This window comes from Hippocampus zosterae, chromosome 5 (genome assembly GCF_025434085.1).
Source record: "Hippocampus zosterae strain Florida chromosome 5, ASM2543408v3, whole genome shotgun sequence".
In the NCBI taxonomy this organism is placed as follows: domain Eukaryota; kingdom Metazoa; phylum Chordata; class Actinopteri; order Syngnathiformes; family Syngnathidae; genus Hippocampus; species Hippocampus zosterae.
Genome location: NC_067455.1, coordinates 8,387,638 through 8,412,931, shown reverse-complemented (window position 1 = coordinate 8,412,931; position 25,294 = coordinate 8,387,638). Strand labels below are relative to the sequence as shown.

General features: G+C 40.9%; 1 protein-coding gene and 1 long non-coding RNA gene across 5 annotated transcripts; both read left to right on the top strand.

Annotated features, from left to right (window-relative positions):
* The first annotated feature begins 473 nt into the window (after positions 1–473).
* On the top strand, positions 474–24,311 carry etv1 (ETS variant transcription factor 1). 4 transcript variants are annotated; one of them, XM_052065872.1, is made up of 13 exons: positions 482–499; positions 1,113–1,232; positions 1,384–1,474; positions 2,586–2,633; positions 7,850–7,903; positions 16,712–16,841; positions 16,965–17,135; positions 18,737–18,987; positions 20,502–20,573; positions 20,638–20,706; positions 20,794–20,963; positions 22,237–22,338; positions 23,262–24,311. In XM_052065872.1, exons 2-13 carry the CDS (start codon positions 1,140–1,142, stop codon positions 23,481–23,483), a joined length of 1,473 nt encoding a protein of 490 aa, XP_051921832.1. In that variant the 5' UTR covers positions 482–499; positions 1,113–1,139; the 3' UTR covers positions 23,484–24,311. The 4 variants fall into 4 exon arrangements, with proteins under 4 accessions (XP_051921831.1, XP_051921832.1, XP_051921833.1 ...); XM_052065871.1 differs by having other exon boundaries at positions 474–1,232; XM_052065873.1 differs by lacking the exons at positions 482–499; positions 1,113–1,232; positions 1,384–1,474; positions 2,586–2,633 and adding an exon at positions 3,513–3,979.
* Positions 18,996–20,290, top strand: LOC127600968 (uncharacterized). Its single transcript, XR_007962457.1, has 2 exons — positions 18,996–19,727; positions 19,771–20,290. It is a non-coding gene; the product is annotated as an uncharacterized LOC127600968 (long non-coding RNA).
* Positions 24,312–25,294: the final 983 nt, after the last annotated feature.

Genomic DNA, 25,294 nt, shown 5'->3' with positions numbered 1-25,294 from the left:
TTAATATAATGTTTATAACGAAAACACAGACCCTGACAAATGCAGTGTAAATGTGTTTATTTCCTGGAGGAAAAGAACTACTAACTATTACAATGTCATTCAAACGCCGTGACCATGAAGACATGACCAAGAACCACACTGCCGGTTTGGAGAGGGAGTGTGAGCGGTAGGAATGGCCCTTGGTGTTGCAGGTGATAACTTTCTTCAAATGTCTCCACCACGGTTGAAACACTTTGCCGTCATTGTTCAGGTCAGCCGCCTGTGGAGGACGTTGACAGTCAGGTAGAGAGGAGGAGGAGTTGTGGTTGGTGTTGGGTGGGTGGTGTGGTGTGTATGTGTGTGTGTGTGTGAGGGGGAGGGGGATAGGGGGGGAATCCACGAGGCCACGCGGAGGCGACGCCAGGCGGCCAAGTGTAGAGCAGCAGTGCACTTTGACAAGCCCGGCGTGTGCGCATCATCAAGCCGCTTTTTGCAACGCGTTGCACCCGCCTGGAAAACCGTAAGTACTTTTCACACCTTTTCACTCATATTTTCAAATGTATTATGATGATGTTGATTTGGCTGCATCAAGAGCATGGAGCATGTTGAGTTGTTGTGTCACTTCCAGAGGACTACACTGTACTCCTGTTGTGTACTAAAGTAGAGATGCATATTAAAAAAAAAGTCCTGTCCATCAAAAGGAGTTTTCAATTTCTCACCCTAAATATGAATTATCGTCATATTTGTTCATTTAATGAGTAAAATGAGCCGTGGAGAAAAAAAAAATCAAAAATCTCAACCTTCTTTGGCCTCCACCTTGTACCTCTAATTAGAATTACAAAGTAGCAAAACAACTCATTGGAGACAGAATGACTGTCAGTCGTTTGCGGTGTACTTGTGGGCACCCACCCCCAGCCCCCACCCCTCACCCCCTAATGCCTTGTTGCTCCCTCGAGCTTCGGGAGGTTTGCTGAAACTATCACTGAATATCCAACTTCAGTTATCAACATTAAATAGGCTACATTCAAAGCCAAGTGTAGATTCCTGAAAAATCCGAGTAGGCGCACAGTAGCCAAGTATTTGTACTCCATGACTTCTTACCAATGTCACTTGGTTGATTATTTGTATTTTAGAGCGGACAAAATCCTGGCTGATACGTAATGGAACGATCCCACGACCAGCAGGTGCCTCGCAGTCTCCGTGTGCAAGCAAAAAGTCCCCAAACTTCATTTTCCTCATCTCAGTTCATACAGGTGAATAATTACGACTACTACTACTACTAAGAACAAAAAGTCCTATATAGATGACAGACTGTTTACATTCGAGCGTGTTAAGGCTCGCGCAGTCATTTATTCGCTAACACAATTGATTTGTGCGTGTGTGTGTTTGTGTGTGCGCGTGCAGAAGACGGTGGAAAAGAGGAGAATTTGTGAGAGGTCATCAAACGACAGGCGGAGAAAGTTGATTAAGTCCAACCTGGCTGTTGACACTGAAGGTAATTTCACGGCCGCTAAACATTTTAGCCGCAATCCAATTATTGTTGTTGTTTTGTTGTTGACTTTTTCTTGTTGTTGTGAGTCTTCATCACAATGGCCTTTGTGATGAACGTATACACACACACACGCACACAAAATGCTCTGTTGTCTTGGATCGCAGTCCAAGTCCAAAAGGATCGCAGTGCAAGTTTGTGTTGGTGGGGTCCAACTGGACTTGTAAAGAATATCTTAGAGCTTTGTGTTGTGAGCCTAAGTTTGAGGTCCAGGAAAGCTTCAGCTTAGTCGAAGCTTAAATTTTTTTTGGCCGGAATTAGAGACACTGTGATGCCCTGGCATGTGGGCAAGGAGAGCCACAGTCACCGATGGACTCTCAGCCATTTAGTGAACAGCGCAAAGAGTCAAAACACACAAATGCACAATGAAAACACTTGCAAGGAGCATGTAGCAGACACTCCCACTGGAAAAACTGCCCGGCTCCCGCTTCGGATGTCTCTCACTCCGCCACGCCCTTTAGAGGCATATAGCCAACACACACATTTTCCAGTGTGTGTGACTTTTGGCTTCATTCCACTTTAAAAACTGTTGTTATATAAAAATATAGTTTTCTTATATTGTTATGATGAAAGACAGTGCTAATGTTCTTAACATGTAGCGCGTCAACAATACCTGAGATGAAAATTGCAATGATTGTTGACTGGGTGTGGATTAAGAGCTTGGTTGTTGAACAGATTGAAGCTGTAACTAATAGTACAACTGTACCTCTATGATTGTTGACGTCAGGGTTAGAATCATTTTGAGATTCCTTTTTGATTTCAATTTGGCTTCGTATTTCTAATTAATTTTGTTTTAATGAGTTTATCGAGCGAGTTTTTGAGTTTTTATCTTTTTGGAAACACGATGCTTTGTTTTTTGTTTTTTTTTAGTTTTAGTCTTAGTTTTGTTTGTTTTCCTTTTTTATCCATAGAGTATTTGTTGAGTGCAAGATAAGGTAAAAGGTCAATAATTATTGTGAAATTGAGTAAAACTGACTTGCAGTTATTTCATGAACTATAAACACCTTGTTGGGTGCGTCTTAAAATTGGACCTCTTCTTTTTGGTACTCCCTCACAGAACTTTTCCAGGACCTGAGTCGACTGCAGGAGACCTGGCTGGCAGAAGGTGAGCGTCACGATGTGGAGTAGGGGTGAGGTGGTTGTCATTTGGCAAATAAGAATTTCTCAGAAATGTACTTTAATATACAGTCGGGCCTTGAGATAAGTGATCTGACTTGCTCGTTTTTGGAGCTGTCATTGAGTCGATTTATTTATTTATTCTTTCAATGTGAACAAAATAGCTTTTTTTTTTTTAATTTAAAAAAAAATCAGTTTTCAAAACAGCCGGCCCGGTTGTCCAATGGTTAACACGTCGGCTTCACGGTGCTGAGGTACCGGGTTCGATTCTAGTTCCGGCCTTCCTGTGTGGAGTTTGCATGTTTTCCCCGTGCCTGAGTGGGTTTTCTCCGGGTACTCCGGTTTCCTCCCACATTCCAAAAACATGCATGGCAGGCTGATTGAACACTTCAAATGATCCCGAGGTGTGAGTGTGAGTGTGGATGATTGTTGGTCTGAATGTGCCCTGCGATTGGCTGCCAACCGGTTTAGGGTGTACCCCGCCTACTGCCCAAAGGCAGCTGGGTTAGGCTCAAGCATCCCCTGTGAACCTCGTGAGGATAAAGCGGATCGGATGGATGGATGGATGGACAGGATTCAAAACCCTGTTTTGGTTGAAAAAAAAAAACCAAACAAACAAATAAAAGGGGGAAAGTAATAATATCCACAATATCTTTTGACTTTTCAAAGTTGATTGTCTGCCGCATCCTTTCAAAACGTACATCGAAGAACATTCAACTTGTACCGCGGTGTGCACGGAGGGGGCAGATTTTGCGTTTCCACAGTCGTCACGGCGGTCCAATTACGAAGAGGCACCTGCATACATTGTGGGGGTCTTGGGTTGGGAGTGGGGGGTGGAGGGGGCTCTCGCGGTAGAGCGAGGAGGTTCGAGCTGTGGGAGTGTCATCACAAATTAGCTGTGCGACGCTCATTGTCTGCTGGGCTTTTTTTGGCGGGAGTTGCTGCGCCGCCTCCCTCCCTCTCTCTCTCTCTCTCTCTCTCTCTCTCTCTTGCTCTCTCTTCCGCTCCTCCATCATCTCCAGCTGCATCATCACCTTGTCTGCTTCAATTCCTCCTGCTGCTCCTCCTCGCATGCACAAAAAGACAAGAATGGATCTATCCACTTTTTCCTGACACGCTCAACAGAAAAAGAGACTTTTTTTGGGGTGCGGGGAGAGCTTCTTGTTTCTTAAAGTTTTCTTTCACAGACTTTTCGTTTTTTTTTTTTCTTAGTTTTTTTGAGATGTTTTTCCTCCCATGGCAAGACTGGCTCACTGCGCTCTAAGTGAGACGGGATGCTTCAGGATTTAAGCGCCAGCGTCCTCTTTCCGACGTGTTTGCAGCACACAACTTTTGGTTAGTGCAACTCTCGTCGAGATGTGTTCAAAGTTTGCTTTGAATGATCAAGTTGAAGCGTTTCTGGTTGAGTGCGGATCGCAGCGTGTGTTGAGATGGCTTTTCGTTTGGTTTGAGCTTGACGCTGAAACATAGTCAAGCTTGATTTTGTTGTTTAGAAGTTCAGAAATTACAGAGGGGATTTGTGGGGAAAAAAAATTGGGGAGAAGATATCACCTGAAATATTGTTGTCTGTGCTGAATTTTAAAAATTTGCGTTTATGAACGCAATGAAACATATTTGCGAAGTGGCAGTGTGAATTTTTGCACCAACATATTGTGGATGTAAAAATAAAAACGCAAATTCATGTACGTTTCAAGGTACATTTTTGAATACACGTAAATCCTTTTTTAAAAAAAAATCAGTTTTCCGCTTATTTGTCTCAATTAGTTACCGCACCTCTTGTGTGAATATATTTTTTTAAATCCACCATTGATGGTTTTTCAAATGCAAACACAAATAAGCCAATTTGTTAAAATTTAAAGTGATTTTTTTGAATGCATCTGCAAGATGTTTAAAAAAATAAAATATGCCCTTTATTTCTAGTGTTATACAATTTTCTGAATTGTACTAATAAATTTGCATTTGAATGCATGTGAAGCCTTGAAAAAATTATAAATTAAAAAGAACTGCTTGAATATTTGTCACCAAATGGCTGCACCATCACACATCTATATTAAGTATAAGTATATAATTTCTGACAAAATATTCGTTGTTGAGATGAAAATGAGGAAGAAATGTATTTTTGTTTCTTTTATATTTCATTCTTCCAATAGGTTAGCGTGTGCCTTTCAACAAAAAAAAATCACTTCTGGAGCCATCACTCTACTTTTAACCATCTTCAAAATACTTCCTTTTACTTTTTGTTAAAAAGAAATGAGATTTGACAGCGGATGAAAACGTTGAATATCGAATGAATATTTCATCGCAGCTCAGGATGACACTTCCGACGACAACGGCGGCTCTTAACTTCCTGTCCGTTAGAACCGGAGATTTATTCGGCCAGGTAATTGGAAGAAAGGAGTCGAGGAACGGGAGTGAATTTCCCATTTGAGGGAACTTTGTCAGCTGTCATGCAAACGTTTGGGCAGAACCATATTATTTTTTATCCCTTGTGAGTGAAACAATGAATGTCATTTTTATGAATGGCGGACGCATTCTACCTTTTTTTTTGGGGGGGGGGGGGGCAATTGTCTCATTGACAGACGGATGCCGGTGACTCATTTCTGCTCGACTTCCTTTCCTTCCTGTGTCCGTTTCTCACCCCTCAAAGTGTGTGTGCTACGTGCGGAGCGTCCAGGTGCTCAGAATTGTCCAAAATGTGCTTCAAAATGCTTCAATTTGTCACCTTGGGCGTCTGCGTATCAATAGCAACCGCACTTTACCTAAATCTCTTATGACCACTCCCTTTGCTTTGACAAACCACTTTTTTTTTTTTTTTTTTAGCACAAACTGTTTTATTTGACATATAAAGTGTGAATAGTCTTAAAAAATGTGTTATACCGGCCGTTTTAATTAGTTTTTAGATTAAATGTATTTTGGCTTTACGTTGTTTGAAATTGTGAAACTTGAAACTGTATGCTTCCAACACAGCAAGACATTTTTTTTTTATTCCCTTTGGTTTGTTCATAGCAGAATAGAATCTCTATTTTTTTCCTTTTTTTTCACAACTGAAAATTCAAGTGTGTAGACAAATGGTTGTCAAGATGGTCGGTAGCTGACTTGAAATGTCGAGCTTTGAAGCTTTCAGATGCTTGCGATGCGTCCACCTCAACGCGGCAAGTACGTAGAAGGGGACGCAAGGTGGTTTCTTTTCTCTTTTCTTTCTACTCCTTTGACTTTTCAGAATCAAATCTTTCTTCATCACGTCTTGTAAAAACACACTGTGAGTTTGCCATTTGGGGCGGACTAATATCCAATAAAATATACAAAGTACAGAACGTATTTTGGAAATAAAGATGGAGGATCGACAGTAGAGTTGTGCAAAAATTATGAAATCATTTGCTAAGTGTAGTGTAAGTTAAATAAAAACAAAGGTTGGGATTGTATTTCCTGTTGTATACCAATGATTGTTTTTTTTTAAACAAGGATTATTTCATGGGTTTGTATGAAATATTAATTTTTATTATGATGGCGTTATCATAGTCCCCTTTAAAAGTGTAAATCAGATGTGGGAAATCTTTTCCCCGATATGCAGTTCCATAAAGAAGAAGATGGTGCAAATGTCAGAAATATACAAATCAAGTGTTTTGGGCCTTATATATATATATTTTTTACATATATTTTTTGTTTCTTCTGTTGTTATATACAATAAGCAATATTACCAGATGAAATCCTCTCACCTGGGGGGTGAATGGCCGACATGCCGCAGGTTGCCCACCCCCCTCCTTGGAGGAAATAAATAAATGGATGCCCAACAATTAAATTGTGTCATCATCATCTCATCCAGAGTGAGAATAAGGACGGGGAAGGGAAAAAAAATAAAAAGAATGGCAAGCAGGCATGTGGAGACGTGTTCCGCTAACTTGAACGAATATGTGTATAAATAGACGTGATAATGGCAGTGTTGAATCTCGCGTGCGGGTCGGGAATTGGAATTTTTGAGTTGGTCATTTTTTTAAAAAGCCAAGCGGACAGGTGTACAGGTAGCAGGTGATGGGAGTGGGGGGTCGGGGGGGCAATTAAAAGATGCTAACAATGGGAGACGGCATGATGGCATGCCAAGCGTCGGAGAGTCGCCTCCGCATTGAAAAGAATTTCAACACTCCGTTGAGATTCTTTGCCTTTTTGATCCTCCTTTGACCCACATGACACTGGACAAGTCATTAGGCAACGTCTTTAAAAAAAAAACCTTGACAAAGAGAATATTGGTTTAAAAAAAAATCAAGAAATATAAATAATGTATTTTCTATTGAGGCCTCCAGTGGCACTGTTTCTAATATCTCGACACTAGTTGGTTGAAATATTCAAAACAGATCTTGCAGTGCTGCAAATATAGGCGTCATTATAGGGAATGTTCGATTAGATTTGAAAAGAGAGAATTCTTGTTTTTAAAGGTAGAAAGATTTTCAATGGAAATGTACTTTTCAAATATTTGTAAATTCTGAAAAAAAACATTTCAAATGTATGTTTTTTTACAAACTCGATTCATGATCATTTTTGCAGAATGTATCATTTTGGTCTTATTCTTTCTGAGCTGTAATTATTTTTGGAACCTTTCACGCATATCATGTCTCATAAATAATAATAAATTAACTGTTCATAGGCAACTTTCATATTTCTAGATATTTAAAATATTTTATTTGGATTAAATAATCATTAAAATATATTATAAATCACATTTTGGCAATATTTATTCTGAATATGCAGGTCCATATTTTATTTTTATTTTTAAAGAAATATTATTAATATGATGATTATTATTTGTATTAGAATTATTATTAATTGGGCCAAAGAACGGAGCCGCAAGGACCCAATTGAAATTGCCTACTTTCTTCAAATCTTCTCGTATTGAACTCTGGCAACCAACCAAAGTCGCCTTTTGTGTTGGTTTTATTTCTTATCATTTGAATGATCATTTTCTTGATGATTCTTCTTTGTGAAGAAGCCATTTTAGGCGCCCACCAGCTTCCGCATTGAAGCGTGTGGAGCGGCTTGGTGGCTTACAAGAAGAAAGACAAAGAAGAAGAAGAGGAAGAAGCGGCCCCATCTTGATGTTGACTCTGGGGGGGGGGGTCCTGGAGCAAGGGGGGGCTGGGGGGGTGGGTTGGACTTGGGATCAACATCACAAACATCTCAAGGTGTCTTGTCTTGTCTTCTTTGTGCTTGCAGCTCAAGTTCCCGACAATGACGAGCAGTTTGTCCCAGACTTCCAGACTGAAAACTGTGAGTGCGACCACCACTCTGTGTGTGTGCGTGTGCATGTGCGTGTGCATGTGTGTGTGTGTGCGCTTATTTGCATAGGGATGAATATTGTTTTTAGAGGATATTTTTAACATTAGGAGGGCCAAACTGAGTGTCACCTGATTTTCGGGGAGGCAGTAAAAAGGGAGGAGGGTGTTTGGTTGTTTTTTTTTTTTAATCCAGAATAGAAATGTTCATCTCATGAGACACCCCTTGACCTTTTTTTTTCTCCCCTCTCTTCTCAAAGTGCTTTTTGTGCACATCTTCCTCTAAATCAGGATTTGTCTTTTATTTCTTTTTGGTCCCTCGCTAATGTCGTCGTTTTACACTCCGAAATTTGCTCGAAATGTGTCTAAGAATACTTGGGATGGAAATTGAAGGCGCTGTTGTTAGTCTCACCCGGTTGGTTTGCCATGCGACTTGGCGGTGAGGGTGGGGAGCTCAGTGGGGGACCGCCAGAGTGAGCACATGTCTTTGGGACAGGACGCCAACGTGAAACGACACCAAACACCCCCACTTCTTCCTGATGTCCTTTTAACACAAAAGAGAGTCAGACAACTTTAGATTTTAAATATTACAGTTTTCGTCTTGTCATTTTTGCTCGATGAGCTTTTTTGTTATTGCTGCAAGTCCATAACATTAGTTAAAGATGTTTATTTTACTTTAGTACACAATACTGTGTGACCGTTTCTTTGTTGCTCTAAAAAAAACCCCAGTATAAAAAAAAAAAATCGAATGATGAAACGAAACTAAACAAAGCATTTCCCACCCCCAAAAACAAAAACTAATAAAAAAACAAACTCGCTTTGAAAACAAATTCAATCAAACTGATTTGTTTTTTCAAAGTCGAAATGAAATGAAATCAAAAATTCCCAAAACATGATTGCCGTATGAATCCCCCCCGATCCCAACACCAGTTTCATCGGACATTTGAAAACTTTGGTTGAGATGTCAATCAAAAAAAAAAAATGTCTGAACGAACCTTTCTGAAATTGAAAGCCATTTTGGTTGAAAGCAGTCAAAAAAAAGATCCCTTGCCATACAATTGGACGTCTCTCATAATAGGACACATGAACAAAGATGTACCCCAAAATTGAGCCATTTCCAATCCCGAATCGGAAACAAGTATCCGAAACTGGTGTGTTTTGTTTTTTCTCACACAACTTTCTTCCTTGATGCCTTTCGTACTGCATTAGTGTATCTTAGCGAGAGACTACCACAGACACGATAACAACGTGGCCGCGTTTGAGGAATTAAGCTCATTTGCATAACTGTGATCCGAATAAGCAAAACCTTGAATAATCATTTCGTTTTATAGTCTGAAATGAGATCAATATGGCCTTAAAAAGCTCCTACAAAGTCTTAAATTGGACTTTAAGCCTCTATGTTTGAGCGCTTAACTTGGATGGAATTGAAGCAGGTTCATGTTGGCATTCCAGGCCTCCAAAAAACAATGGGTGGTCTTCTTTTTTTTTCCCCCCTAAATTCCTAATATTTTTCCCTCTCAGTTGAACTGACACATCAAGAAGTTCAAGATGATTAGACTTTAAAAAAAACACACACACTTCAGACAAGCTGTTTTGAAGCCACTTTTAGCATTACTGACCCCTACTTTGAAAGGCCTCACTCTGATCTTGACTTCTTTATTTTGCTGTGATTGATTGACTGACAAAAAAAGATTAAATAAAAGCGTATTAAAGCCATCATGCTTCATTTAGATCGAGCTTGCACGACACGTTTTCAGCTCGAGAGCCCAGTCGTGAAAATATATATCAGAATGTGCACATTTACCGTAAATAAACAACAATAGATAAATAATCCATCATTTTCATGTAAATAATTTTAGATTTCAACCATTTTTTGGTAGATCCACTATAATTACTTAAGAATATTTGTATACATTTCTGCTCCATATATGTTAGCGGAGCAGTTGTTTGAAGGTTAATTACAGTGACGTCAATGCTAGCTTTTGTTCGCCTTATATGTTAGCATTATACTAGCGGACCTTTGGCATACCAAATTCTTTGGTTAGATTGAACACTTTGAGATTTAAATATACAATGTTCTACAGTGGTACCTCTACTTACGAAATTAATTGGTTATGGAGGAAATTTCTTACCTACAAAATTTTGTTAGTAGAGACCCGTTTTCCATGTGAATGCCCTAATCCTAATCCAAGCCCCCCAAAATTCAGACATAAATGTTTCCTAAAGCAGGAAGTAGTAGCAGGAAGATGCCAAATAATAGCCAATGGCAGAGCAGCTACAAGTATGTTGCGTTCAGGAAACTCAGAGCTGCGACTAGCAGCCCATTTTGTTGTTTAACCTTACATATCTTGAAATTTATTCCGTAACAAGAGGCAATATTTTCCTGTTGAGGCATTTCACAACTTGAACATTTCGTATTAGGAGACGTTCGTAAGTAGAGGTACTACTGTATGCTCTTTTAATGCTTGCCGTTTTTGTATGTTTTGTTGTGCCGCGTTTGTTCCGATAGCTGTTGTCTGAAGTTGTATAATTCCGTCAATGCTAAATTCCGGTAGCCTGTCTCTGGGGGATTTTGAATCGTCTGTGAGCATTAATGTTTTGGTTTAAACATTGTGGTTTTCAAAAGTACATTGTTTAATTCTTCATTTTCTTTATTTTTGGTTCCTCAAAGTGATGCTATACGACAGTCTCGAATCAGAACGGTTGTTAAGTAATACTTTTTTGGAATGTATTTGAATTATTTGAAATGTTTTTGTGGGGTAAAACTATATCGAAAAACGCTCTAATCGGTTTGCTTCCGTGTTAGGCTCACTGTATTTGACAAACTGAAAGCATGGATCAATGTCGACGATGGATCTATGGATGGATCTGCCCACCGCTATTATATTGGGAAATACTTTGTAGTTGAATGTAAATCCCGCCTAAGAGGTCAGGGTGACGGTCTGGTTGTCCTTCAGGAGTGCTGCTGACCATTTGAGCAGCGGAGTTGGCACACTGGAAGGCTACTGACAGATGGCGCCATGGTTGGCCATCCCAGACGCCACCTCTCCCATATGGGTTCCTTATAGCACCGTCATGGAGGCCCGTGTCGACAAAGATGATGGATGGCACTTGAAAGGATGTCAACATACACAAAAATACTCCCAAAAGAAACCAGGCCATTGGATTAAAAACGGCCACCAGCTTCTATTATTTTAGTGAGGTTGCATTTTTTTAATTTTTTTTAGTCTGTACCACAAAAACCCACCCTGCTCCTCTAAATACTTCCCAAAACCACACCTAGAAAATAAACGAGTGCACAATGTGTACACTGTCTGTGTAAAATAAACCACATTGAATGTCATATTTATGAAAGGAAGGCTTGTTTGGAGTCTGATCTTAGAATTGAAAGTACAGTGAAACCCCGTTAAAATGGTGAGGTACAAACGACTGAAAATCTGCAATCTACAGTAGAGAAACCATGTTAGCACATTTTTGTTTTACCTCTCCCACACACTGAACACATTTCATCCTATTAAAAGACATTTAGACTTATTAATTAAAAGACGCCTTTTAGGGCTTCTTCCTACTTTCCCCCTGACTATCCTCTAACATCCATTTTGAAGAAATGAAAAGACTCTTGCTTGCACAGTTCTCCAAATAAGAGGGCAAACTGACAAAAGATTGAGACTCCCAGTTGTAATTCACTGTAAAGCCAACATATAAAACAAAAGAGAATTATATATTCAATATTCAAACACCAAAATGTTCAACCAAATCACGGCGTTTCATCAAATAAAAGTATGCTAGCCCAATGCTAACATGTAATGGGAAACCACGAGCTAACAAAGGTTTGTTTATTAACAGGGTGCACGTAACAGTTTTGCTCTGTTTAGTTTTTTTTTTTTTTTTTACCAATCCACCGACCTCACGGGGTGAATTTTCAGTCCCTATTTTCCTCGACAGGTGCATCTGCACTTGGCATAAAAACTGGTCCATCTTGATTTTCATGCTTGGAGCAAGTCCAGTTTAGCATGTTAGTGAATTTGGCGCTATGCCTTGCTGAGTATTGCGGTGGACCGAGGGCTTTTTCTATTTATTACATGCCCTGGGCGCACCTGTCGAAAGTAGACGAGACTGTGGACCACTTGAAACCAGATCTAAGTTGTGGTGCAGGTGGTGTGATCCGATTCTGGGCAGATGTGATCCATACACAGGCAGACAGATTGTACGCTCCACTGATATGTGTGGTGGATGTCATGTATTAAGTGTAGCATAAGCATGCATTAAAACCTCTGAATTGTTTTTGTAATCAATTCCTTGAATGCATGATTTTTGGACGCACAATCACGGGTTGAAGGCGGTGTCCATGTGCCCACTTTGCAGCGGCCAATTTTAAATCACCGGCAAGTGGAGCTCTTTTTGCAGTTCCTTGTAAATGTACATTGCACAATGCAGACTATGCTGAATTTAAAGGGAATGAGGGGTGATGTTTCGATGGGCCAGGAGTCAAGTCAGCTGTGATCAGCCCCACAACGGCGCAAACGCCCATGTTTAATTAACTGTACCCGTTCTACGAAAATGCCAAAACAAAAAAAGCTCCACCCATGTACAAAGTTAGACTGCACTTAGCGCTGTGCACGAAAATAGACTTAGTCCTAAATCTGATTTGGTGCAGGTCGCCTGGATGGCAGTCCCTAATTTTTTGTGCATCAAGGACTGGTTTCAAGTTAAGGTATATTTTGATGTGTCTTCGGGGCTCAGCCATCGTTGCCACCCACTAAGTGGTGCTGTTTGCGGACGGGTTTCTCAAGCGGCACGCTCCAGCGGCTGAGCTCAATATGAACTTCAGTTCATGAAGTGATTCCATTCACTACATTCATTTTTTTTTTAATCTTCATCATTTGAGATCAACCTGCTACTCGAGCCCCCATCTTCCATTCTACTCTCCCCCACCCCACCAAAAAAATGGCTGGTATGCAAATGCAGACATATTTGAATCTGGTGCACTTACAATATTGTCAGTGCACATGCGTATCTGCTCACCACTTATGTGCACCAGTGATAAGATAATAAAGTTTCAGACTACTGCGACTGTAACACAGATGGAACAACTCAAAATTCTGACATACCTGGGTAAGATTATGTGGTAAAAAAAAAAATCTTCAAGATATACAATATAACAAGTGCGTGAACGATGAACCGCGATATAGCAGGCGTTCACGGTATAGTCAATAAATGTGACTTTTGGGTTGGGTTTACTGATGTAACAACGTACACTTTGACTTGGCGGTCGTCTTCAATGTCACGTTGGCGTGGGAGCAGCATGGTGGAAGTGTGGAGAAGGAAGAAGCTCCTTCTTTGTCTCATCTTCACAGATGCTTACCATTAGCATAACTTAGCGGGGAATGGTGGAGGTGTAAAATGGGGCCACACGTTCCGTCTCCGCCACCTCACCGCCATTTAACAACGAAGGCCAGCACCTACAGTAGGTGAAAATGGAATAGAAGCTGTATTCACCCTTTGCCAAAAAAAACCTTTTCCCTCTACTTTTATTGAGAACTAGGAAAGGATCTGCCAAATCTGGGCGGCAAAAACACACCACTTCTACCTGAGAATGTCCAACATGTCACAGCCAAGGAGTCATTAATTAGCTCAGATGTTTTTTTTTTGTTTTGTTGTTGTTGTTGTTTTGTTTATATTTATGAATGGATGTCTAACATTGTCCTTTAGGGTCCTATGGCAGCAAATATAGGGTCCTTTTAAACATTTTCAGGAGTCCTTCAAAGAAAAACACACCCGAAGTTGTGTTCATTTTGGAATGCTGTTTGAATGTGTAAGGAGCATAGGTTGTTTCCTTCATCAGGTCCCCACCATTTTTTTGTGGTCCATGAAAGCAAATGAAAAGGTCTATTTCATTTCTCGACTCAAATGTTTTTGTTGATTTCATTTTGGCAGAAAATTTGTATTAAAATTGTATGATTTCAAGTTCAGTTTGTTTTCGTGATAAACCTGTTCCAAAAAGTCTGAGCAGTATCTCCCATCGGAAATTGTGTTAATCAAATTGATCCATTCCATACGCACACAAGAATATTCACAAAAAATACTTTTTATAGATAACAGCTATAGCTTTAAAAACGATATGAACGGTGACTCACGAAGTGGTTAAAACATTTATTGGCGACCCTTATTCGCATATATAGCTATACTACGTGAAATTGAGTTGACATGACGTTCACAAGCAGACCCACAAAAAAAATCCCCCCAATCCTTGCCACAAAAGACATAAAATGTCTGCCATTTTCGTTTGTAACACCCATTCAGGAGTAATTCTAGCAAATACTTTTGAAAAATTCAGCACTCCAAGTCAGTTCCACTTCTATCATGAATAGAGCCACAAAAAACTCTCAAGAAGCCATGTCTGAAACACACAGGAAGTCTACCATCTTAGTTTGAGGTGGACATTTTTGGGTCATTTTGTTTTTTTCCATGGGTCCTCAAAGCCAAATGTGTGAGTTTTTGTCATTGTGGTTGTAACGCGGCAGCGAAGCTTGACGACTAGCCATAAAACACCCTAAAAGTTGGACTAGATCTGATCTCTGAGCACCACGGAAAACATTAGTTTTGGACCTCTTGTCGCTAATTGTCTTGTGCTTTAAAACAAAAACAAAACGCTGGAATCTTCCATCTTAATCAATGTCTAATGAGAGTAATCACACCATGATGGTCGTGACATTCTATGCGAGAAAAGGAAGTGCCTTGCAATCGATTAGCGTACCTTGGCACCCCACCGTAAAAAATCCATCGTGACATTTCCATGTGTGACTCTTGGACGTCGTTGTGACGGCGTCCAAGTTTGATTAAATATCTATATTGACACTATTTAAATGTAGTCACCTTCAATACACCAGAATCACCCTGTTATTGATGAAGTCAATAACGAGGAGGTTGTGTGATGTCTCAAACGAAACAGGCCTCTTCATTAGGTACACACGTTCACATCATCCACAGTGAACCAAATATGCCTGAGATTGATGAAAAGCGTTGATTTCGTGAGTCCATGCCAATGACGTTTTTTTTAATGTGTCGCTTTAGTCCTCAAGACTCGTTTTAACCACATTTTTAATAAAAACACAGTCTTTCAAGTGTTCTTTAGTGCGTGTTGTCACATTCCCTCGCACAATTTCTCCAAATAAGAGATCAAATTCAATCAGATACTTTCTCACTTTCAGTTGAACTCGTGTAAACCTGACCCAAAACAAAAGAGAATTTAATAGTGTGTCTCAAAACACAAAAATGTTCAACCAAATAATTTTGTCTCACAAAAGTCTGATAGCTTTATGCTGGGCTTATAATGGGAAACACTTACGAGAGGCTAATGGAAATTAGCATAAATGTTATAGCAACTGTCAACCTAACAACTGCTAATTTAACACTCACAAAGCAGCAACACAGACAGTACAAAATGAGCACTCAACAATATTCACATGCGTTTATACTCGATGCTCTTTTGGGAATAATGAATATTAAAACAGCAAAAGGAATTATTAGCTAAATGAATTCTGTCATGAGTGCGCCAAACAAGATTTTTTTTTTCCACAAGCGCATCGTAAAAGGTCTCCCCACAGGAAGTTTCTCTTTGACCTCAGATCGATGACCTAGAAAGGGCATTCCCCCAGCGTGCTTTGTCACGCACCAGCTTACCAACCCCCGCGATCCTCCATCCCAACCCCCACACCCAACTGCCCAATCAACAGGGGCCCGGCTGTGCGTCACATGATGTGTTGGCAGATCCACTCATACTTCTACAGCAACTGTCAGTCAAGACGTGAGAAAATCCTCCTCCTAAAAATCACATCTTCACGCTGCCCAACCACCACCAATCCCGCCTCACCACTTTTCGGACTCTTTCAGAACCTTCCATGCTGCCTTGTAGAATGAATGCAGGTCCACTTGTTCGTGGTTCTGGATGTTGTTTAAGATGCATGAAGCATTTATGAGCAAAGTTGGAATGAGATTAGCCATTAAGTCTGCACACTTGGACTGTTTTTTATTTGTGAGGCTAAACCCAATGAAGATCAAGGTTCACTTCGCAACATGACATTTGGTAGGCATGTCTGTCATGAGTAGACCCACAAAAAAAAGAAGAAATCAAGCCCCAAAAGACAAAGGAAGTCAGTTTGGTTTGAAGCGTAAATTGGGGTTTGGTAGCACTCTGCGATTTTTTTCCAGCTCCTAAAACCCAAGTTACATTTAGCAATAGTAAATATCGGAGGCATGCCTATCATGAGTAGACCCACAAAAAAATCCTCAAATAAGTGTTGCCTGAAAACACACAGCAAGTCTGCCGTTTTGATTTGAAGTAGCTATTTTAGAGTTAATTACAGGGACAGACAAACTTGTGCTAGTGATTTCGTCCAACTGCTACCAAATTTGAACCGAATGTATTCAACATTTGGCCAAAGTTTGACTCATAGCCACAAAAAAAAGTGAAATGCTGTATACGCTATAACGAGAATTTTTCGAAAATTCAGCTGCTGAAGCCAGGTTTATGTGCCAACATGAAATTTGTGAGCCATGTTTACCATGAATAGACCCACCAAAAAGTCTCAAGACACAGGGAATCTGCCATTTTAGCTTGAATCGGATGGTTTAGAGTCATTTTGGCCATTTCCTGGACTGCTTCAAAGGCTTACTTCCTGCAGGGTCGAACAGGTCCCAATACTGTTGTTTTATCGGGTAGTGCGGTGCCTCTGATGGTTCTGTGTAACAAAAACTTATGTCTCTCTCTCTCTCTCCCCGATGACCCCATGTCCTGGTGTAGTGGCGTTTCACGGACTGCAGCTGAAGATCAAGAGGGAGCTGCACAGTCCGTGTTCCGAGCTGATCTCCACCTGCAGCCAAGAGCGGCCCTTCAAGCTCCAGTATGGAGAGAAGTGCCTGTACAATGTCAGGTCCGTACTTCCTCACCCTTCGCATCAAACCTATTGCCGCCTTGCACTACAGAAATAACATCGAGAAATGCTCTTAAAATAACGTGATGTCCAACGTGATGTTACGTGATATGTGTGCCACAGTGCCTACGAGCAGAAACAGCACGCAGGCATGAAGCCCTCCAGTCCGGTGACGCCCCCCTGTAGCACCCCCGTGTCACCCCTTCATCATGCCGCTCCGACGCCCAAACCCGAGCGGACCTACGCCCACGCTCCGCCTTCCTTACCCGATGCCGCTTACGCCATGGACCACAGGTACACTTTGAACATTAAAGCTAGCTAGCCCGTCATTGAAAATAGCAACTAAACTTGCTAGCCTTTTGTGGCTAATAGTAACAACAAAGACATCAAATACAAATATGTATTTAAACCCCACATTGAATGGTTTGGCCTGGTGTTGGAATCCAAAAGTCGTCCGCCATATTGAATGTGTCAGCGCTGCCAAATCGACTATTGCAAGTCAATGGACTCAACTTCCTCACCTACAAAATGTACAATGTTAATGCCTCTATTCAACAATTTACACACATTAATATAATTGGGGCGGCCAGGTATCCAGTGGTTAGCACGTCGGCTTCACAGTGCAGAGGTACCGGGTTCGATTCCAGCTCCGGCCTCCCTGTGTGGAGTTTGCATGTTCTCCCCGGGCCTGCGTGGGTTTTCTCCGGGTGCTCCGGTTTCCTCCCACATTCCAAAAACATGCGTGGCAGGCTGATTGAACACTCTAAATTGTCCCTAGGTGTGAGTGTGAGTGTGAATGGTTGTTCGTTTCTGTGTGCCCTGCGATTGGCTGGCAACCGATTCAGGGTGTCCCCCGCCTACTGCCCGAAGACAGCTGGGATAGGCTCCAGCACCCCCTGCGACCCTAGTGAGGATCAAGCGGCTCGGAAGATGAATGAATGAATGAATGAATATAATTGGGAAACAAAGACGAACCAAAAACAGAGCATCTAATGTTTAATCTGATGATTCTAAATGTTTACTCCCATGTGTAACGTTCCGGGATTGTCCGGATTGGGCTGGATCCACCACACCCATAGACAAGAATAAGATCTTGGCACCGAAAAGGTTTATTTACAAACAAAAACGCAAGACCCACAAAGTACAACTAATGACGTTGGTTACAAAATGACACGAACCAAGAACGCTTTCAAAAGGCAACGGAAATAGCTTGAGGACCAAAATGTGTATCGTACAAACCGTGAGTAAATATGAACACCAAAAGCCACTACTTATGTGAAACAAAGTACAAAAAATGAAGCAAGAGAAAAATGCACCAAATTAGGGAACATTTAGGAAAATTGCCCTTAAAACAATGGCTTGAGCAAGGCGAATTATCCGACGCTGAATGGTCGGAATGACAGTCCTTAAATTATCCGTTGCTCATGAAGAGTGACGTGTTTAGCTGGATAGAAAGGTCCTCCTCCGCCACATGCTGGAGACTAACAGAGGCAAAATCATGATTCAATATTGATCATCACTGTAAGTACCACATACAGTACATAGGTTGCTAAACATAGAGCACATATGTTTTCATGAGTGTTTTCGATGTTGCCATAATAATAAATGCTAACCATAGATGTATAAGTTTGCAGTTATAATCAAAAGTCATTATTTATTCTTGATTCCACGAGATTTGGAGTGTAAATGGCTGATACATCTCCAAGCAGCAAAAAAATGAGGCATCTCCCCAGTGGGTTAATTTCCACATTCAATATGGAGGCAATCTTTATGTCCGATTTGGCACCAAGGCGGGGTGTATTTATATGTATTGTCTAAGTTAAGCACAATATGTTAGCATTGATGGCTAACACGAGTGAAGATGGTATTTTTTTCAAAAGTATTTTGTCAATCAGATTCTGCCGTCAGCTTTCTGAGCCGTGCCACTCGTTCCCGTCCCCGCCGACCATGTCCCGGGATGCCCGGCCCCTGTACCAGCGTCAGATGTCTGAGCCCAGCATCCCCTTCCCTCCTCAAGGCTTTAAGCAGGAGTACCCCGACCCGCTATTCGAACCCCATCCCGCCATGATGGGCGCCCCGTTGTCCCACATGTACCCCGCCGCCATGATGATCAAACAGGAGCCCCGGGACTTCAACTACGACTCAGGTGAGCAAGGGTCGACTGCACGGATGGCAAAAGCGCTCGCACTCTGTACAAGTACAGATGGTTGTGTCCAAAAAAAGAATACAGTAAACACACAATTACTGATTCAGCTCCTCTACTTTGTAAGTAAAAATAAAAAAGTAAAATTAGTCTCAAATTACTTCCCACTATTGCTAGCATGAATTAGGAGGGAAAGAAATGGAGTGGAGTTGATTAAGTTTGCCCATTATTAGGCAAAGGGGGTCTGGCGGGGTGGGTGTCTGTGGCGGCAGCCATTTCCTGTAGCGCGCTAATAAGGGAGTGGGCGGAGGTTACGACTGGTCAACATTCTCAGTCCTACGCTCTATTTCTGGAGAGCTTCCATGAGATGCTACATCCATTCACGATTTCCATTTCCAAACACAACTTTATACCTCCAAAATCTCTACAGGCATTTTTTTTAACCATATCGCCACATGTACTTAGGGCCTCCAGTTGTACTTGGGCACAACTACTAACAAACCTTCACATGTCATTTGACCAAGGCAGATATGTTGACAAAAGAAGGCAAATGGCTTCAATGATAATTTTCGGCTTTTGCCTCTACCATCGTAGTTTGATTGTGTGGCGTATGAGTCGAGAAGATGTTGAGTGAGGTAAATTGCAACATTTCATCAGGTAAATTGATTTTAAAATATACCGGGTGGTAATTGAAAGTGTGAACATGATTAGCAAAAGAGCTGGCATATCTCATTGGCTTTTCTGTTACGTGGATTACAGGCACACATGAAATAACGTGTGATAGAGCTGACATTAGCCATTTGCTAGCAGGCGAGTAATTACACTTTGCTCAATTACTTAAATATAACACATGCAAACATTTATAGTACAAACTATGATAAAAAAAATCCTTCCGCAAACCTGTTGACCCAAGTCTTGTTCCCAAACTATCACAAGACTGATGAGTCAACAATCGTGATTAGGAAGTAGGTAAAGTTACAACTGTTCAGAATCAATAACTCATTCCCCACTCGTGAATCATTGTCCTGTCGAAAGGAGTTTGAATGGACTTTTTGGTGACATGTTGACAGGAGGACAGGATGGTATGGAGGGGTGCGGCTAACAGCTAATGTGATTAGCGACATTTCCGCCACGCGCCCATTAGCCTGATGAAGTTTGATGAAGACTGAACGGTCATTTTGTTTTGCACTGTCATGCTATCGCACAATTAAGCTATTAGCTCCTCATACCATAGAACGCTAACATGTTTTGCTATATTACATCATTTTATCATCCATACTGTCATGCTAATGTTACAATAGCAAAATATTCCCGTAAATGGACCTACTGTGGTTGTTTTTGTTGCCTCTCTCAGACCTTGTCAGCTTGTTTTATCGTCTTCTATTAGCCGGGAGCATGGATCAGCGGTGTGATATTACCAACTAGGCTACGAGGTCCTTGTCTGTTTTGGGTTTTTTTTTTTTCTTTCGATGCAGCCTCAATGGTCTTTTTTTGGACACTTTTTGCCTGGCTTTTAGCGGAGGTGCCCAGTTGCCATTCGGTCTACCTGCGCCAAGATGGCTACCTGGCCCACGCCAACAGGACTGAAGGTACCAGTTATGATGTTTATAGCCAACAAGAACAACACTTCCAATGCTCCTTCTCATTGTCCAGGTTGCATGTTTGACAAAGTGGCCAGGCACTTTTATGATGACACCTGCGTGGTGCCTGAGAAAGTGGAAGGTAGGCACTGTGTTCATGAGACCATCTGAAAACAGAAGACCATGCATGATGCAGTTCTTCACACGTGAGCATACTCCCTGTCTTCAGGCGAAATTAAACAGGAGGCGGGACTGTACCGTGAGGGTCCATCCTACCAGCGGCGAGGGTCTCTTCAGCTGTGGCAGTTCCTGGTGGCGCTTCTGGATGACCCGGCCAATTCGCACTTCATTGCCTGGACAGGCCGCGGCATGGAATTCAAGCTCATTGAACCTGAGGAGGTGAGAAGAGCTTCTGAGACTCATAATAATAATAATAATAATAATAATAATAATACATTTTATTTATAAGCGCCTTTCAAGACACCCAAAGACACTTAACAATAATAAAAAACACAAAACACTACTGTTAACCTGTTATCTCATTGAGCGTGTCGAACGTTGAAGGAATCCTACAAAATATTATTCAGGTGGTATTACAGCATGATTATGTTGTTATTTCAATAAATGGGCTTGAAAGTCTAAAAGATATGAGAGATGACACAATATAAATATTGTGTTATTATGGTGCTATTAGGGCCCTATTCCATTGCTAATTTTGTGTTGTTCTTAGTACTGTGTTATTACTGTGATCTTGCAGTGATTGAGTTGAGAGGCAACAGCAATCTGAGGAGATACTGTTTCACTATAAGTAGTGTTATATGTATTGAACAGCATTTACATTATGGTGTTACCACAGTTATAATATTGGGAGAGCTGATGGAATTGTCTTAAATACTTTTAGTGCACTGTTATTACAGTGTTAACATACTAATACATACATGCATGCATGCATGCATGCATGCATACATACATACTGTACATACATACATACATAGATGCACAGACTTTGCACATTACATAAATAAGTTATGGTATTATTGCACTGTAATTATGTTGTTATCACAGTTATCGTTAATTAACTGGTATTGTGGTATTTTATCTCATGATGCGATTTTCACAGTGTTGCTAATATTATAATTTTTCCACCCCACGAATTGAAGCATAATCTCTCTATAAATTATAAGTCTAGAAAAACTGTGGCAAAAATATACAACCGTCATGATGTTTAAGATAAAAACGGGATTAGTAGCCATGATGCAAACGTGCCAGAACAGGCTGCATGATCATATGATCAGACATCTGATGAAGCAGCATGTGGCTCATTGTCCAAGGCGATTTTTTGAACTGGAAAGACAACTTGGGTGTTTCCCATTGTTTATTTATGACAGCAATCTAGAAAATAAACACTCAAAATGGCTGGTCGTACATCAGCAGTCTATTTGGGAGGCCGGGTGATTGGCGGGCGGTGAGGTGGGCGCTACGCCAGACAGGTGCCGCAACATCTGCTTCCTCCTCAGAGTGTGGTAATGAACGCCAAGCACCCCAGTCACTGCACTACAGTACGCCCTAATCAGCGTCATTAGCGCCGTGTGGACTCTCTGCTTTGTCACAGCTGCTGAGTGTCAGCCATTGTTGTTGCTAAGTACATCATGTGGGTGTATGCCTGACATAGGTGGCACGCCGATGGGGTATCCAAAAGAACCGACCGGCCATGAACTACGACAAGCTGAGTCGGTCGCTGCGCTACTACTATGAGAAGGGAATCATGCAGAAGGTAAGTAAACATAAACAGAGAAACAAACAAACAAAAACAGAAAATTATTTGGTGGTGCCGTGAAATACGGATGGACCGACCGTCTTATATTCTTTATATATGAAAAATGACTATTGCAGCCTATTGAGGAGTTGAGACCGTCTCCATGTACTGTAAATCCATATGTATACTGCCCCCGAGTGGCCAAGCCCTGCACAGCAGAAGGAGCAGCACAATGTGCACTGAGTTGAAGTAAAAAATGCGGCAGAAACGCTTTCGTTTTTTTAAAATAGTTTTCTGTTTTGTTACCAGTAGTATTTAATTTTTTTCATGTGTATTTGTTTCAAATGTTCTTAGAATTGGTGTGTATTTTTTACTCTCATGTTTATATAATTCCCCCTCCCCCCAATTCTCATCTGTGTGCTTTTGTATTCTTAATTTCCTGTTTGTGTATTGTTCCTAATATTTTTTTCTCACAATATTCTAAGTTTATTTCTGTTTTTTAATTTGTGTTTTTTCCCCTCTAAATATGTGTATTTTTCTTCTCATATCTGTTTACTCCCAACCCCAAATTTTTTTGCTGATATTTGCATATTCTTTTATTTCTTAGTTCTCTCTTTCCATACATTTGTATATTTTCTTACACAGCGTGTATATTTTTGCCTCTTTTTTTCATCCAACCTTCAGGCAATATTTTCGTATGTCGTCAATCTATGCTAATGCACTGCTATTAATAACACGACTGTTTTCAGGTTTGTTTCAGTTCTGCCAGAGTAACCAAGCATGTGAACTAAAACTAGTCCGATGTTGTGATGTTTTAGAACGTGACCAGTATTTCAAAACAACTTTTATCACCCCCACCATCCACCCTCCATCCCAACCTTCCTTCTCTCACATCCTCATCCATCCATCCATCCATCCATCCATCCATTCGTCCACGGCAGGTGGCGGGCGAGAGATACGTCTACAAGTTTGTGTGCGACCCGGAGGCCTTGTTCTCGATGGCATTTCCCGACAACCAGCGTCCGGTCCTCAAGAGCGATGTGGAGCGTCACGTCAACGAGGAGGACACGGTGCCCCTGTCGCACTTTGACGAGAGCGCCCCCTATGCTCAGGAGACGTCCTACTGCCAGCCGCACCCCTACAGCGAGGCCTACGTCTACTAGACCGAGGGACGAAGATCCAACACAAAGAGAAACACTTGCTCCCTTCTTTTTGTTTGACGCGGGTATTTCAGGGCCGTCCTTGAGATTTTTCCAATTGCGACAACATTTGAACTACCTACAGTGAAATGGAAAGATTCAATGTGAAACATTTATCTTGGCCGGAGTGTACTTTAAGTCTTTAAATTCAGCCCCAAAGCCAGTTTGACTTAGCAGATGGAAATTTGGAAAAACAAAAAAGTCTCAACAAGACGTCCAAAAAAGGACACAGGAAGTCAGCCGTTTTGTTTTCAAGCGGCCATTTTAGGCTCATTTCAGGGGTCCTTCAAAGACTAACCTGTCCGAAAGATTTGGACCTACTGCTGCTAAAATTCAGGCCACAAAAAAAAAAATCTCAAAAAATACATGCCTGAAAATGCACAAAAAGTCAGCCATTTTGGTTTGATAGGAAGTCAGTCATTTCCAGAGGTCCTTTGAAGACTTAACCTGTCCTAGAGAAATGACCAATTCAGTAGACTATTAACAGGACGCACAAAAATGTCTCAAAGACCCCCAAATTAACCACTTGAATTCAAAGCAGCCAATTTTAAGGAGAATTCCATCAAAAAGAGGAGTTGAAAGTGGCACCGGTTCCCCTTACTGACACATAACTGGGTAGAAAAGTCCCAAGAGCCCATAGTTGAAACTGAACGGCAAGTCAGCCATTTTGGTTTGAAGCAGTCATTTTTGGGGGAAATTCCAGGACTCATACTGTCTTCAACTATGGAATTTGCCCAAATGAGCTCCAATCCAAAACTAGTAGGCAACCCTGGACAGTTAAGCGATACTAAATTTTTGAGAAAAAAAAATTGCCAATGCCGTCTTATGTGAACAAAGCATGATGTTGAAGTTTGAGAAAATATTTTGAGGAAAAAGAGGGCACAAGGGTCCATTAATTCTTATCTTTCTTATAATTATCATCATCATCAACATTATTTTGTTGACGTGCACTTTATGGACCCTGACGGCTGTTTGGCGTTGTTTATGTTTGTACGTTGCGTTTTGTTTTAAAAAAAAAACTGACATTTTTAGATAACTACTCTACAGCATGCGTCACTTCAGTGAGACTGGAATCTCCATGGCCAGGTTTGAACTGCTGGATTTTGGGGAGTTTTAGCAAGACTACTTCCTGTACGTGTGCTCATTTGAAGACATTATGGGCGCTGATTTGACTTTTTGGAGACATCGAAAGGATCAAAAGACGTTCGGACAAAAAAAAAAAATACTCGCAAGTGGACCGATGAACTCATGAACTTCAACGAATTGACTAGAAACTTCATTTGGAACCCCTTTTCTCCCCCCCTCCAGAACATGCATCCTACGGTTTCCAATGCTTTGACCCTCTTGTTTACCTTATTATAAATATCTGTCAACCACAATAATAAACAAACTGTTCAATGACTACTTCTTCGAGTGTTATTTTCCTCATTTTCACCTTTTTCAGGGACACCGTGGACGGCTTATCATGTTATAAGGCAACAGGGTGCATGAAAGGATTAAACAAGTGCATGTGAAAGAAATTGTTTTGCATCCCACACTTTAAATCCAAATTACGGATGCTGAGGGAGATGATCACCATATTGTTTTTAAATAGTTTTCCTTGTCAGATCAACTCAGCTATTTATTATCTTGTCAATTGTAAAAATAATATCAAAGTTGAATTTCAAGTAATCACCGATCCGAATGTGTCACAGCTAGGATTGTTTTCTGCTTTTCTGATGATTATTTTTTGTTTGTTTTTACTTCATGATTGGAAGCTTAAAAAAACATCATCA

What these genes read in the sequence shown, in the direction of transcription:
- etv1 (XM_052065871.1), top strand. Translation starts at nt 1,140, where the DNA reads ATGGAACGATCCCACGACCAGCAGGTGCCTCGCAGTCTCCGTGTGCAA. An exon ending in CCTGGCTGTTGACACTGAAG is followed by an intron (nt 1,475 to 2,585) that starts GTAATTTCACGG and finishes ACTCCCTCACAG; the next exon opens with AACTTTTCCAGGACCTGAGT. An exon ending in AGACTTCCAGACTGAAAACT is followed by an intron (nt 7,904 to 16,711) that starts GTGAGTGCGACC and finishes GTCCTGGTGTAG; the next exon opens with TGGCGTTTCACGGACTGCAG.